Below are 16,520 nucleotides of genomic sequence, written 5' to 3'. Positions count from 1 at the left end.
AAAATAATAAGTTGCATTAAGATTAGAGATGCATGAAATAGGCTAAACGAATATCAATGATTTCATTTAGATACACTTTCCCAGTTCTTTAAAAAAATAATAATTTTTCAATGCATTATCTTCTAAACACTATATGGATGGCCATACCATAATAAACAATTAAGCATAAAAAAAACAATAGAAACAGGATTGCATTAAATAGATAATGAGAAAGAGTTACATTACAAGAATTGACCTGCGAAGGCTCCCAACAATGAGATTTAACCTCTCATTGTCATAAGAGACTTTACACTTTAGGGACTGATGTGAATAGAAAAAGAGGGATGAATAGAGGAGGAAAGATGAGATAATGGACAAAGAAGGAAGGTTTCCCCTATCATTAGACAAGCATGAACTGACCGCAAGACCTGTCTTACACGTTAGTTGTCCCAATCTTCAACTTTTTCTTCTAGTTTTTGTATCAATTTTCCTTTAAAACATTTGAAATCTTCTTTTAAACTCTATTAATAAAAAACTACAATGATATTAATTTCTTTATTATTTTTATTAAAAACAACAGTAAAGTAAAAAAATTACAATCATTCTTAACTAAAATTGACTATGAAATTAATTTAAATTTCAATGCTATTAAAGACTAAAATCAAATTTCACGGATTTTCTAAAGAATCAAAAACCCAATACTAAAATAGTATGAAATTCGTTTGACGAAAACTGCACAATTAGTTGGGGTGATTCCCATCAAACTTTTCTTTTTCTTAATTTTCAATTTATTTATTAATTGCATGCAACCATAGTTTTTTTTTAATGAATTTGTGTAGCAATATTCCGTACTATTTAATAATCCTCATAAGTAAAAATGTAAAATGAGGGTGAAGTAAAATATTAGAAAATTATTTTTTTTTTAAAAAAGTCTTTGAAAGCCTATATAAGTTTGAGAGTCATTAACATTTAACACGTAGGGAAGATATAAGTTGAAAGTCATTAACATGTAGTTATCGAAAAAAAAAGTCATTAACATTTAAGGGAGGATGGAAGGAATTAACATCTTTCCGTGCCCGTTAAAAGCAGTTTTGATTATTTGCACCTTTTTTCCCTCCGAAATATATAACACGCTTTTTACTTGTGCTCATTCTTTCTGGTAGTAGTTACACTAGAGTATCGAAGTATCGAAAGGTGTCATTTAACTGCTTTGATCTGTCTATGAAATCAGCATTCCATATTTCCACTTACAACTTTATTTGAAAAAACGACTTGTTTATCTATTTCCCATCCCAAGTTCAATAGAAATGTAACAACCAAATACGATTGCTCGTGACAACCCGCTCCTTAAATGTGTTTCTTCATTTCAAGTCTCTTCCATAAGCTTCTGTAAAATCCTCCAATATCGCATGCAAGAAGGGTTCATGTGAATTGCTCGAATAACCCATCTATGAGGACTCTGAGTGGACTCTATGCTAGCGTTTGGTCCAACTTTCAACTGTCGTGCAAGCATATGCATTTGAAAGTAGAGCTCTGCAGGCCTCATTTCTACGAAAAAGTAGCAGACATTAGACAGTACATCCACAAAAAGTATAGCAATATGGACATACACCAATTTCAAATACTGCATGATTTTCTACTGATCGGCTGGGGGTCAACTAATAAATCTCAAAGTAATCCAACTCAACCTTGCAATATTAGATAAAAGTTTGATTAATTTGGACAAGCTGAGATAATAATGCTGCAAAATTTGCTTAACACACACACAAACATGCAAAGTATAATGACAATCTTTTATATGGAATACAGTATAGAAACTTAATAACATTTAGCTCTCCAGTTACTCCTTCAATCCTTCCCTGCCACTTATACACAGAGAGGGAGAGAGAGAGAGTAGAAAACAAACCTGGTGGCCAATTATACCATTCAAGCCGAAGGTTTCTGTTCCACCTCTCCTTAGAACCATGGCTTCCTTCTGCTTGAGCTACCAATACCGAGACAAAAGGTAAGGGAATAAGTGAATGCTCATGAACTTTGGTAAGACTATTAATGGCCCGTGATAGGAACTGAGAACCATGGCACTGCCGAACAAGTTCCATACAGATGGCACCTACATAAAAAAATAAAAAAACAATATGATCGGATGGGAAGAGATGAGGGGGGAAACGATTCTAAATACAACTAACTGCAAAACAAAAGTATCAATAGAATCAGTACACCTAGTACTGAATCATTATTAATACTATCAGATTTTTGCTGTGCAAAAAAAAAAAGTATCAATAGAAGTTGTCGAGATATTGTGTGAAATATTATTGAGATATTTGGTATAATTAGGAAAGTATTATCCATTTATGTAATTAGGGAAATTCTGCTCCCTTTCCATAATTTCTATAAGTAGATTGACTCTAATGGGATTGAAGATTCCTTGTATATTTATGGTACTGTTATCACGGATGAACACATCACTCTTTAGTTTCAACAGAAGTAATTTCCTGAAGTATTTCAAGTGGTAACATGATACAATGTAGAAAGCATGCAACAGTTAGTTAAATGAAGGTCTCACCCATAACAAATACATACCATGACATAGAAAGAGGCAGCTCTCAAAACCTGCTAATGAACAAGCCTGTGCCATGAAATCTTCTGCTGAGACTAAATCCCTCTTCTGCAAGGAAATCATACCTCTCACCAGGTTATATACAGCCATCCACATATTGCACAACTTTCCACTTCTTTTAACACATTCTTCAAAGTTCAAGTCTATGGTATTTGAATCAATTTGCAGTTCATATTGACATTCCATAAGTTTGAGACAGATCCAACCAATGTGATAATCTGTCTTGAGCTCCAAACACCTTATATATTCTTTTTGAAAACTTAGATGATCACCTTTCATGGCATACACACGGCATAATAGTAGATGCGCAAAGAATAAATAATCATCAGGAAGCACAAGTTCAGAAGCCTTTTTGGCATGGGTGATACAAGTCATATGATTCCCACATTGTAAACTGATCTCAGAAGCACAAAGTAGAAGTTGGAAGTATCTATATCGATACAACATTTCTGTCCTACTATACAAATCATTTGAAAGAGCAGCATGAGTTAGACGATTTAGTATGCGACAAAGATGATGAGGAAATCTTTGCTCACGTGCCCTCTGAAGATAGTTAAGAACAAGCAAGTAGCGGGAATCATGATTCCATGGTTTCTGATGAAAGCACCTGCAATTTTGAGAAAATGTAACATGACTGGTAACAAATTCTCAGCTATATTCCCAAGAACAGAAAACTACAATTCTTGTACTCATATTTGACCCCAAGAAATACTTATTTTCCCCATATAACATGAAACAAATTCATAAAGCAGCAATATATATGCATATTCTGACTAGGAAGAATTAAAAAGAAATATTATAACATCAAATTTTTGGGGCAAATACAGGGCATAAAGGAAGATAACAATAGTACTTCTGCAGGTGTCTGATAGCTCCGGGATGATTAGAACACTGCTTTGTACATGTTGGAAAGGTGAACTTTGGAATGCTGTTGCCAGTGGTATAGCAAGCAACTGCTCCTGCACCATGAATATCAGAAGCTGATTTGAAACCTTTTTGATCGGAAAGATCAAGATGGTCAAGTTTACAACACCTTGTTGCCACATGACAATTGTTTAACTCCTTACTGGATACCATGAGGTAGCCAAGAAGGTTCCTGCTCCCAGAGAAATGTGCAATAGAAAGGATGTCAGCAAAAGCAAAGCTAGCAAGATTGGATTAACAGTATTAAAAAATTGGGGCAATGAAAAAAACACCAACAAAGACTCATTTCCAAACAGTTGGGAGGCAGGGTATGTTTATTAGAATTAAATAGTATGGAAGAGTTATTAGTTGATTGTTATTTATCCTCCTATTGCCAACTTAAAAGTCTTAAGTGAGGGAGGAGAGAAACAGGGGTAAAGGGGTGATAGAGTGCATATTGGGAAAAACACAAGTCTCACATCGACTAGAAATAAGGCCAAGATAGATTATATAAGCGGAGGACAACCCTCACCCTTTGAGCTAGCTTTTGGGGTTGAGTTAGGCTTAAACTTATATTCTAAGATGGTATTAGAGTCTATCCTAGATCTAGGGATAGAAATGAGCCGAGCAGCTTGCCAAGGGCCTTTGGCTCGGCCTATTTAAGGCTCGGCTCGACTTGTTTACTCTAAATGCTAAGCTCAAGCTTTTTAAAAAGTTTTTTTATCAGTCAAACCCAAACTATAAAAAAAACTTGTTAAACTTGACAAGTCGACCTGTTTAAGTAATAGTAATAATAATAATATATTATTATTATTAAATAAAAAACTTTTAAAACTCTTAGTGAAATCAGAATTAGAGGATTATCTCAAGGAGAATGTTTATATTCCTGAAACTAGTAACTCTTCTTTTAGTGTGTTAGAGTGGTGGAGGAACAATAGCCTAAAATACAAGGTTTTATTAAAGATGGCGGGTGACATACTAGCTATTCCAATATCAACAGTAGCTTCAGAGTCTACATTTAGTGCTGGGGGTAGGGTAATTGATGAGTATCGTTCTAAACTAAATGGAGTGCGGGAAGGTGACGCTCGCCAGAAATGGAGCATTCGGAGCAACGTCATTTGCAGGAGCATTGTTTTTTGGAATAGTACCAGTACCAGCAGTGGAAACGTTGATCAGAGGAACATTCATGTCAGTGGAGATAGGCGGGGTTGGAGGGAAGAAGTAGCAAATCAAAGAGAAAGTGAGATCGCAAGTGAGGAACGATCACAGATCAAAGAAGAGATCACACACCAAAGAGAGAGATCGCAATCGAAGAGCAATTGTAAAAACCCTAGCCAATCGAAGAGAGAGAAATCACAGATCTGTGTGGATTGAACCGAAGCTTTGATACCATGACAGATTTTGAGAGAGAATGAAAAATGAGTTTCTCATTATTCTGAAATGAATTTTACAGAGTTACAAAGTAAGTATTATCTATATATAGAGATCATACTATCCTAAGTCACTAGAGTGAACAACAGCTGTCACTTAACTAACCAGAGAGGTTAGTGACTGACTCGATAAAAGAAAAAGATTACAATTGAGTCATGGAGTAAGACTACTCTAATATTCAGGTTGGACGAAATTTGGTATCTTGGAAAATTAAAAAGCAAAATGAGGTAACAAGATCAAGTGCGGAAGCAAAATGCAGGGCTATGGCAATAGTGACTTGTGAACTCATATGGCTGAAACAGCTTCTAAGGGAGCTCAGGTTTGAAGAGACTACACGGATGACTCTTATATGTGACAATACCTCTAATCCTGTCTTCCATGAGAGGACCAAGCATATTGAGGTCAATTGCCATTTCATCCAAGAGAAGATCAAGTCAGGAGATACTTCCACAAGTTTTGTCAACTCTTTTTTTTTGCTCAGCAAAAATAGATAATTATATTATATGCAGAGTACCAGGGGTACTGAAAATACATAAAGTTTTGTCAACTCTAGTGACCAACTGGCTGATATCTTTACTTAAATCTCCAAGGGGGGCCAAGAATTGCTTTTATTTGTAACAAGCAGGACACATATGACTTATATGCTCTAGCTTGAGGGGGAGTGTTGAGTTATGGTAATAAATATAGTTTTTATAGGCACATAATCTCTATTTTAGAGGAAACAGAATATCCTCTATTTATGTGTAATAAATTCAATAAGGCTATATAAACACTCACCCGTTGTGTATTCAGACACAATTGCAACACAATATGCCTCTGTTTTCTTTCTCTTTTAACAATACTCAACAGGGTAATATGTCTGTCACTGAGTATTTTAATATGATGGTTGAATTGTGGGAAGTAATGATCTATTCTATACTTTCATGGAAACGCTCTGAAGATAAATTGTTCTAGGGCTTGTACTAGTACTTGATCAAATTTGGCTATTAGATAAGAAATTGTATGTTACATCCTATTAATATATTTTCAGTTCATTATTCTTAACCTTTTTTCTCTCTTCTTTCTTCCCTAACCCTAAACCTATTAACACGGGTCATATTAAAATCGAGTGAAACTATAAGGATAAAATGATTAATTGAAACTTAAAATCTATTAAGATACTGATCTTGTTATAAAAAATCTACCTTATCAAACTACAGTTAGGGAACATGTGCAGAGCTTTTTTGAGGTGAGCAACTCCACTCTGAATGTCAAGGCAGCAATCAGACTCATTTTTCACCTAACCAAACCATACAATGACATTTTTCCAAGTTGCCTTCATTTAGATCATTTGTTGGGGTAGCAAACGAAACAGGAAGAATCAAAATTAAGAGGCAAAAAAATACCAGTTTACTTAGTGCTATTAAAAGGTGCATCCCAGCAATTTCTTCATGATACTTGAGAAAATATCGGCTACTTGAGACAACAAATCCAAGACGATTTTGTCTATCAAGAGCATTGATAGCTGTCATAACAAAACTAACTTTTGAACTTTGAAATAGTTCCTTTGGCATTTTCACAATGCTTGTGATGGCTGCATCCAGTCCACGTATGTAGTATACTAATCTACAAATGAAACATATAGATGTTGCCACAGATGTCTTTTGCATAGAAGAAAGAGTTGCAGCGAGACTTCTAGCTACAGAGAGAGCCAAATCATTTTCACCAAGTTGCCACAATGAGAAACCATATACTTGTAAGCCTTCATCATCAAGTGCCCCTTAAAAATACATCAAACATTGGTGTTAACAAAAAATGAAAAATTCAAATAAATTTTCACCATTCTCATTCAAAATATCCTTCACAAAAAAATCACAGGCTATAAAACATAAGCAAAAAATCCCCGAATCACATGCTTTACATTTGGCAGTTCACACTAACACAGCTTCAATTAACTTTATAACTCATTCTTATGAATTCTGAACAAAAATCAGAAAATGTATCATGAAAAGGAATAATTTTAGTAATAGTGATTTAATATTCAATCCCAACAGGGCAGCTTAAAATTTTGAAATATAAAACAATTAAATTGAAGATCTCAAACAGGTGAATTGCAAAATCTGGATCTGAACCTTCTTTCTTCAAATGTTCACATTCCTGCAAAGCATCAGCAGCATTCCCTGCCTGTATCAAATAGAATGAGTTAGGAATATCATTAAGGGGTTTAGAAAATACAAGACTGACATCTCTAGTATAGTTTACCTTAGAAAGGGATCTGGCCAAATTGATTGATATTTCCCTGATATGTGAGTTGTGAATACTCCGTGAGCCAATGTTAATTGCATGACGTGCTAACCTATAAAAAGTAGAAGCAGACTTATAATCATTTCGAGCCTCACAAACCAGCCCATGTAAATTATGGGATTCAGGATAGTGAGGAGAAAGCTGCACAGCCTGCTGAATAGCTCCAAAAACCTGCGATGAGTAAATGCACCATTGACATGAATTTCAAGGTAGGCAGCAGCTTCAGAAGAGGCATCACCACAGCAAATCACTAATCTACAATATAATCTAACCTGAGAAGATGAGAGATGTCCACTCAACAAAGCAAGCTTAGTGAGCCCAAGTTGGAATTCAGCTAACTGCACAGTAATCAATAAATATTTTAAAGAAAGTAACAATTCAACACATACAAGAGAAAAATATTTGCTAAAATAATGTATCCGATAATTTCTTCTTTTCCATCCTGGATTTGTAACACTGACATCCTAATATTCAACTAAACAATGATAAATAAACACAATATCCCAACAATAGAACTATATGTGTCTGTGTATGTTAACTGATAGGAATCGGTAAATTACAGGCATTATCTGCACAGCCCGTGAACAGCTCTCAAATGCCTCATCTGATTCAAGCTCCCTACTATATAAAGACAACATATAGTTAGAAAAACAGTGAACATTGACATAGACTAAACTACCTTCTACATGCTACTGCTATATGATAATGCAAAAATAAATGAAAGTAAAATTATACCCCACACAAGACTCAAATGACATGCTTGCCCATGGCAATGCAAGGCCAGGATCAATACTTCTAGCACGATCAAACATTTGCCTTGCCAATTGCTTTTCATCCACTTTACGATACAGCTGAAAACATTCGACAAACACATAGGCTGAAAAAATTGCACAAAGAATTTCCAATGTCTTTCATACAATGTTGTGCATCACAATATGTACCAAAGGCATAGAGGTTGCGATGCTAACAAACCATGCATAACTTGGGATAGACACCCACTTTCATCTAAGGTGTGTTTTAGGAGAAATAGGTGATTACTTACACCTTGTACGTGGCAGGTAGTAAGGCAAACAAGAAGGCAGGATATTAAAAGGGCAGGAAGAGAGGAGGGGGAGCATGAGTTGAGTGACAAAGGAATGGGTATAGGCTTTCCTCTGCATTGACAAAACTCTAGATTTATCTTTTATTTTCTGTATTTTTCTCTTGTATGGAGCTTTTTTTTTTTTTTGATCAGCAAAAATAATATATTTATAAAAGTACCAGAGGTACTGAAAAAAATAACATAGATAGTTCCATGCTCATGGTTCCAGTAAAAACTACACCAGTTTGAAGAGGAACCATTGAAAGGCTACAAAATAAAACTAAAGATCTGCAGCAGCTCCTACTGGGAGCCACTGAGGCCTAGCCCAAAAAACCTTCTCTAATGTGAGATGACCAAAGATTAAAAGGGAGCTTAAAATCCTTATCCAAATTTGAGAGCCAAGACCACACTAAAAAAACTGCATCATCAACAAGTTTGCTGCCATTAAAGGAATCATTGGAGAAAAGAATTCTGTTTCTCATCTTCCATATAGACCAAACAACAGCCATCCACCAAGTTTGCCACCTTCCTCTTCTAAGCCCTTCCACTTGCACAAAAGAGTGCTGAAGAAAATGTTGGATTGGATTAGAGGGGAACACCAAAGAGATATTCAGCCAAGACAAAGTCTCCCACCAAAATCTTCACTTTTTTCTTATTAGTTAAAATCAGTTTCTAGCAAATAGGTATCAAGCTCCAGACTGTGGATACTGAATTCAAACACATTTGCACAGCATGATAGGAGGAAGCAACAGGCACCTGTTTGGGCTCTAAGAGGTTGCACTCTCAGCTGATGGCAATGGTGAAATGTCCACATTCCCAATGGGACTTGGGAAGCCTTCTGGAAGGTGGGATCAAATGATTTCTCTGATGTGGATCAACTAGTATTTGACTAGGACGGCGTAATGGAACTTTTTTAAGCAAGAAATTACCCAGAGTTAAATGATAATTAATGACCATCAGATACCAAAAGCAACAGAGTCTTCGACATTTTTATTTAAGACACCAAAAATCACCATTAGTGTGTTTGAAATGAGGAAAAAAAAGGGATTTGATTTATTTGATTTGTAAATCTAATCATGTGATGGAAAACATGTAAATAGTGTTTAGGTTCTTTATATATAAGCTAATCATAATCATGTAATTACAGCAAATATCCTGTGAACCTATTTGCCTGCCACTGCGCCACCTATTCACCGGTGTGCCATGCGACCAGAATCACTGCCCTCTGGCAACCACCGTGCCACCAACTGCAGCCTTCCTAGCATTTCTCTTGTTAAAATGTCTCACATCAGCAAGGAAAATGGTCAAATAAATCTATATGAGACTTGGGTAACCCACTCTCCTTGAGCTAGTTTTTGAGGTTGCGGTAGGCTCAATCCATTTCTAACATGGTATTGAAGCCTCTTTGACCAAGAGTCTAGAGTTAAATCCCCATTGCCCCCATTGTTCTAATAAAAATGTTCAATTTTAGCACAAGGTAGGTAGGCCTGTGAATTCTCCATGCCTCAAGCCCAAAGGGCTATTGCGTGAAGAAGCGTATTAGATATAAAACCATTCATGTGTCTTCATATAACAGCTTAATTCAAAAATAAACATACAACTGTCAACATTTTGGAATTGTTGGTTCATGATCTGGTATTAGAGCATCTAATCTTTGATGATGGCTACATATATCCAATCCTACAAACTTCACACTCCAAATGTCCAAACTTGGGCAAGAGGGAGTATGTTAAGGAGTCCCAAACTTGTTTTTCTTGAGTTAAGTTTTGAAATCGAGTTAAACTCGATCCATTTCTAATACAATTGGTAAGATTTGATTTGACTTATTTTTTATTACATAGATAATGTTGACCTTACTAACATTTTTAATTTACGATTTATCAGGGTAAAAATGTAAAAAAGAATAGCCAACATTGCACCTGTTAACACAAACATTATTTTAAAAAAAATAACTAACATACCCTGGTGTCAGAAGGCTCCTCGCTATGCAAAGGTATGGGGGAGGGTCATTGTACGCAGTCATACCTTTGCATATGCAAAGAAGTTGTTTCTGGATTCGAACCAATCACCAATCGGTCACCAAGGCACAACTTTACCACTACGCCAAGGCTTATCCTCTAACACAAACTTATTATTGGTTAAAATTCATGTGGAACCCACCAAATAAGGTAGGTAATACTCCACATTTAGTAGGTCCCATTCCTCATTAAATTTGTCCCGCTTAAATTTACACTGATAAGTGTGTTGGAAAGAATGTGTCTAAGAGAAAGAGTGTTTTGCTAGCCTAACATCCATCAAATGTAAAATAATAAAATAAAATCAATTCTTTTTTAAGTAAGTTCCATACATAAGCATGTTTTCCAAATCAATTTGAATCCCATTTTGTTTGCATTAGTTCAAAACATACAATTCTTTTTTGTGATGACATAGTCATGGGATTGGGTGAGACGATGGACAAAAAGTAGGTTAAAAGGACAACCGGGTACATATAAGACTAACTCAACGGTGAGTGAAGGAAGAGGATATGTGGTGCCAATACCTTTTGATGGTGTTTGAGAACCATCGGCAGAAGTTATAGTGGGTAAATGACCTGATGTAGAAAGAGAAGAAAAAAGGGAACGATTACCAGAAATGTGGTCGAACGCACCAGAGTCAAGCACCCAAGGAACCAAAGGAGTTTGAGATATGCAAGCAAATGAGTTACCGGTGTGAGCAACCAAAGCAGTAGAGTCGGGGGTTCTGGCAACCTGCAAACCAATGGCCAAAATCCACTAGGTACCAGTATACGCCATGATTGGTGAAAAAAAAGGAAATTTGAACACATCAAACAAGGCCTGAAACATGTTGTCTGCACTATGGGGTCCACCAAACAATGTTTGATTATGACAAAACTCAAGGGGTAGGCTCGCCTAGGGTAGATGAAGTTGTTGCCAGAATGAAGATGCCACAAGCCGGGAGAACTTCCAATGCTGATGTTGTTTGGCACGCCTAGGAAACGTGCGTGAAGGCCCGTTTGGTGTCAAATGGTGAAGCCATCAATGGCATTGGGTATATCGACGGCTGGTGCTCCTGATAGTGGGTTCTTCGGCCAGAGATGTTGCCGGAGAGACGACAGTCGCCAAAAAACAAGGCGGTGATAGGATAGCAAACCAGAGAATGACACGGTTCGCGAAAAATTTATCTTCTGGGGACAGGGGGTCCTGCCGGGTAATCACGGTTCCAAAAGATGCCTCAGCCGAGCTCTGGATACCATGTTACAAAAGAAGAACCAGCGGCATAATTAGGCTGAAACAATGTCTAAATGACACTACGGAGATGGTTTATATAGACTGGTAGTATTGAATACACATAATTAGAGGATATTCAGTTTCCTCTAAATCGGAAATCAAATCATTATATGTTAAATTCTTGATTCTCAAGGGTCTCCATTGTTTCTTATCAGTAGAAATCAGTTTCTAACAACTTACTATTAAGTTCCTTCTTTTCTCTGCCATATCAACTTCTCAAAAAAGCAATTTGATGGGAACAACCACTAATGACGATGAAAATAATCAAGTCAGGTTTTTACTTGTTTCTAATGACACATGACAATACCTTCCCAAGATATCCCCAAGCAACAGCTAGAGATACATTCAATTGCAATGCTCTGATCAAAGCATGTTGATTTAGTGCATTATGATCAGACAAACACCCCAATGCCAGCCAGAACTCATAACTATCACCTTCAAGTAGCAAGGCTCCCATAGACATCTTCTCTGCCAATTGCCTGCTAAAACAACTAAGTTGAGGGGAGCACAATAGTCAAGAACGTCATTAAAAATAACTAGATTGCATACAACATACCATGCATTTATGTCTTGCTTGTAATTTTTGTCCAATGACGTGATAAGATCTGAAATCACAGCAATATCAGCATAGATGTTTGCTTGCCAGGGAGACAAGTGCGACGCTCGTTGATATGAAAACCTTGCATGTTTTGCAGCCAAAAAGCAGGTCCTCCTCCAAGAAATGATAGAAGCACTGAAAGCTTCCTTATTAGCTTCCAATTCTTGGACATCCTCAATCCAAGGATAGCATCTAGCATATGCAAGCTACCACAGACCAAAATAAAATAGCATTGAATAATACATGAGCAGTGAAGAAAAATCCATGTCATCATACATATGGACAAGTATTTAATGCACTGCTGCAACAAATAATACCTAACAATAGAAGAAAAAAACAATGAAAACTTTTGAAGACTAAAAAGGTAAATCATACCTGAATATCAGCATGTAGTTTCCAAATACATGAGATATTTCTTAAAAAATAAGCACTTGCCCTTGCAACCTCAGATGCTTCCTGCAGTCAGTTCAATGATGTTTCCTAAATGTTGCCAAATGGAAGTGTGTCTAACATAATAAGAAACAACATAAAAATCATCAAAAACAAAAATTTGAAGAGAAAAACCTCTAACAGTGAAGCCCCCCATTGATATGCTCCTAGGTTAATGCAATCTTTTGCCAAACCAAGCAGCCCCAAAGCAAGTCCATATTGTGCAGGCACACACCGTGGTGAAATCTCCAAAGCTTGTCGAAATTGTTCAACTCCCTTCATGTAGAAAGGCTCACAATTTAGACATATCTTTAATAAATTGAAACAGCTGAACACTAATCAAACAACTTCATCGTATATTTGTTAGATACAGTACACTTTCAGATTTTTCAAGTATGGATTTAGAGACAGTAATTTATATCGTCTTATGCACTTCCTAGGTGCTCTAATTTGATAAAACTATAAAAGAACTAAACATAAGTCCTGCCATAACCAGTAGAAAACACTTCCTGTAACGAGGCAATAAGACTATACTAAATTCAAATTTCAAAGACCAGATAATGCTAACTAAAGACCCACAATCCATCCATTAGTTTGTATTGAAGGATAAAATTGTACAACTGAAGAACTTCTGCTTACAATACCTATATATACTGCAAAAGCTCAACCAAGTGAGAAGTCAGTTATAACTGTCTGACAATGACAGTTATAACTGACTATAACAGAAAGCAGAAAATTGGCAAGGCAAAAACAACAGCTATCAAGAAGAGTTATTCTCTCACAAGTTTAGCTATTTTTCAATCCAGAAAATCAGATTGTATTAAACTATTTATATGAGAATTCTGCAGCAGGAGAACACAGTTTTGATCTACATTTTTCAGAGTCTATCACCGCTTTGATACGATATTGAAATTATGGGGTTTAGATAAGGAAGGAATGAAAAAGAGGAATAAACTATAATGAACTATATGAGATTTGAATGATATGAAGTGTGTAAAGTACATAGTAATACCCATTTAGTATTTATACTAATAATTGGGGAATGGGGAGTGTTCAGTAAACTTTAAAAGCTAGCTAGTTAGGTAAGATTAAGAATGCACGATTGTTGTCAAGCTTTTCAGCTACTAGATAAGAGAATTGCACCGGTGCTGCCAGAGGAAGCAGGGATGATGAAGGAGAAGAAGGATTCACCGCTATGCGGGCGCAAATGTTGATTGCCTTGGCATAAAATGCAGCGGCGGAGGTTGTGATGCGAGCGATTCAGATCACAGAGGTGGTAAGGTGCATGTTGTGACAGAGATGTTGAATTAGGTGGTGTTGGTGGTGGTGTAGGATCAGACACCATTGTTGAGGCTTCTTAAGCTCCAGATACCATATAAGTGTTTGAGTATTGAGAGAAAAGGAGAGAAAGAGAAATAGATTTCTGAAGTTGTAACATAATTCTATTCCATTTAACATTCTGTGATCGGTTCCATCTTGTACCCTTTTAAACTAGTTTGAAAGTTGTCAAACACCCCATCAGGCCAATTACTAGTATAGTACCACAATTTACCATCATTGCATCAAACTGATGGAAAACAAATGGAAGAAAGAATTCAACCACTGAGAACAACAATTCTGGATGAGAAAGGCATCAGGATAACGACTAATGATTAGCAAAGTGTACCTTGCTAAATGAACCAAGAGTCACAGAGATATTTCCACTTTCCACCAAAGCAAAGACCATTGTATCATCCAACTCAATTGCACGGCCATAAGACTGATGAAGAACCCATAACCCATAAGTAAAACAGCAATTGAGAGATCCATCGTCCAGAAGATATAAAAGGGATCCAAGCAAAGGAGCTACCTTTATAGCTGCAGTAAACCTGCCCAGTCGCTGATAAGCAAGGCCCAAAGCCTAACAAAATTTTAAATATTTATAAAGAAAAATATATGGAAAGGAAAATTCAATGGAAGGAAAGAGAGTAGAAAATTACTTCCCACAAATCAGCACATGTAGGATAGCCTCTAAGAGCATGTTGAAGACTCAGAACAGCTTCAGACCATTTCTTTTGATGAACCTGTTAAGTAACGAATAAAAAACAATAAATGGCAGGTGTCAACCCTGTTTAAATAAAGAGAGGTTTGTTGAGGTCCTGAGGATATAGACAGATGTCAAAAGAATTTCAAATTGAAAGTTAAATTGGTTGATCTTTTTTGACATGAAAATTCTGTATAATGCAGCTGTAATGCAAGTCTACAAAGTGCACTAGAAACGGGTGTGATCTACAGAAAAGGTGAAAGTGTGATTCTGCCTTAATAAATTCTAAAAAAAGAAGAAGAAAATCGAAAGAAAAAACCTGCAGGAAACCCAATCTTCGGAAAGCCCAGAAAGCCCTCGGTGACATTTCAGAAGCTTCCCGGCATACCACCACCTCCAAACTCTCCTTTCCGCCTTGGTCAAGTAAATTGCACAGCGCTTCCTGGTATGAAGGGGGGAAAATCAGAGTTAAGTGAAACAGAGCAAAATTACTGTTTCATGTTTCCATGATGTGAAGGTAATTATTGAACTTTAAAATGGAACAGAGGAGAAAACACAATGCTTACCCCAGACTCGGAATCATCGGGATTGAGAACAACAGCTCGTTGGTAACACTTAATAGCTCTCTGAGTATCAAGGGAAACGCCGCCATAATAATGGCCCAGATATTTGAAGCAGTCTCCATTCTTAGGGTTTAATTTGGCCGATAGAATAAAATGTTGAGCAGCTTTTTCCTTCGCTTCTCCTCCTTTTTCCCACAAGAACACGCCCTAAATGAAATCATAGTGTCGTTTATTAAGAATGAATAACTCGAAAGTGCAGCAGCGGGAATAAATTAAGAACGAATGCATACAATATCAAAATGTATCGAGGCGTCATCTGAGGAATCCTGCAAGCGTCGGAAGAGATGTTCCGCCCCTTCTTCCTCCTGAGGGAATAAAATAAATTTATATGATGATTGATGGAAGAAGCCCTGAAAATAGGTTTAAGGAAATACAAAAGCTAAGAACCTACTATGTCTGTACGTGAGTCCATGGGGTCGTTGGCACACTGATGCTCGATAAGCAGGACTGCAATAAGCAACAGCACCGTTTACATGAAGGCTTGACTTGTAAAATTTAAAAAGTAACCAAAGCATTTCGAAAACATAAATTAAAGGAGGATAATAAAATTTTTAAAATTTAACTTAGCAAAATCAAATAATTGAAAACACAATTGACTACAAGTAAGATTAAACTTTTTAAAATAATTAATGTCACGATCCACCCTTAGATCATCATTGGCACATAGACTATGATTTCTTTAGTCTAGTCAATCTACCCTATACAAAATAACCTGTAAAAGAACATATAATATATATGGACAAATCTATATAAATATATCTTATTCCATACATTTAATGACCCTTAACATATTGTACAAAATATCCACAAATAACAATATTGATTATAAGTATTAATCATCAAGTGTCTCAAAACATCATAAGTACATCCTCATCTCATATTTATAAGAGAGGATCATTTAAATTTCAAAATAAGGAAATTCTCTCTAACTCTATTACTACCCTGGTCCCTATAGATGCATTATACTGCCAAAATATTCATCAAACGCAATAGAAACTTACCAAAAGATAATCAAATTCTTGGGTACGTCAGCAAATTCCAAGAAGTCAGTTACTTCACTACAGTGTATCTAAGAAAAATGAAATAAAATAGGGGGTAAGTCACAAGAACTTAGTGAGAGCATAACGTACAAAGCGGACAGGAAGGAGAACACCATTTAGCATGAGTTTTTTCATCCCAAGAAATGTTATAATGACATTAGATAAATAATAAACAAAAATACACTTGCTTTTAGAAATCAATGTACTCAAGGAATGTAATTTCAAA

General features: G+C 36.2%; 1 protein-coding gene across 4 annotated transcripts; it reads right to left on the bottom strand.

Annotated features, from left to right (window-relative positions):
* Positions 1–1,164: 1,164 nt before the first annotated feature.
* LOC100779830 (tetratricopeptide repeat protein SKI3) lies at positions 1,165–15,766 on the bottom strand. Of its 4 annotated transcripts, none has more exons than XM_006573853.3 (22): positions 15,646–15,766; positions 15,485–15,559; positions 15,198–15,401; positions 14,951–15,073; positions 14,588–14,671; positions 14,458–14,508; positions 14,275–14,367; positions 12,744–12,884; positions 12,555–12,635; positions 12,138–12,385; positions 11,889–12,063; positions 7,949–8,064; positions 7,774–7,834; positions 7,486–7,551; positions 7,172–7,384; positions 7,042–7,093; positions 6,316–6,689; positions 6,115–6,209; positions 3,450–3,692; positions 2,560–3,203; positions 1,886–2,089; positions 1,165–1,527 (listed from the first exon to the last, which is right to left on the bottom strand). In XM_006573853.3, the coding sequence occupies exons 1-22, from the start codon at positions 15,664–15,666 to the stop codon at positions 1,346–1,348; spliced, it is 3,546 nt and encodes a 1,181-aa protein (XP_006573916.1). In that variant the 5' UTR covers positions 15,667–15,766; the 3' UTR covers positions 1,165–1,345. The 4 variants fall into 4 exon arrangements, with proteins under 4 accessions (XP_006573916.1, XP_006573918.1, XP_006573917.1 ...); XM_006573855.3 differs by having other exon boundaries at positions 7,774–7,831; XM_006573854.3 differs by having other exon boundaries at positions 11,889–12,060; positions 15,646–15,765.
* Between the last annotated feature and the right edge of the window lie 754 nt (positions 15,767–16,520).

This window comes from Glycine max, chromosome 1 (genome assembly GCF_000004515.6).
Source record: "Glycine max cultivar Williams 82 chromosome 1, Glycine_max_v4.0, whole genome shotgun sequence".
In the NCBI taxonomy this organism is placed as follows: domain Eukaryota; kingdom Viridiplantae; phylum Streptophyta; class Magnoliopsida; order Fabales; family Fabaceae; genus Glycine; species Glycine max.
Note: the sequence above shows the minus strand (reverse complement) of the source record. Positions and strands in the feature narration are given on the sequence as shown.

Excerpts from the sequence above, each read along its gene's own strand:
- LOC100779830 (XM_006573853.3), bottom strand. The coding sequence starts at position 15,666 with ATGGACTCACGTACAGACATA. Across the intron at positions 15,560-15,645 it reads TGGACTCACGTACAGACATA|GAGGAAGAAGGGGCGGAACA; the intron begins GTAGGTTCTTAG and ends TTATTCCCTCAG. Across the intron at positions 14,509-14,587 it reads CATGTGCTGATTTGTGGGAA|GCTTTGGGCCTTGCTTATCA; the intron begins GTAATTTTCTAC and ends AAATTTTGTTAG.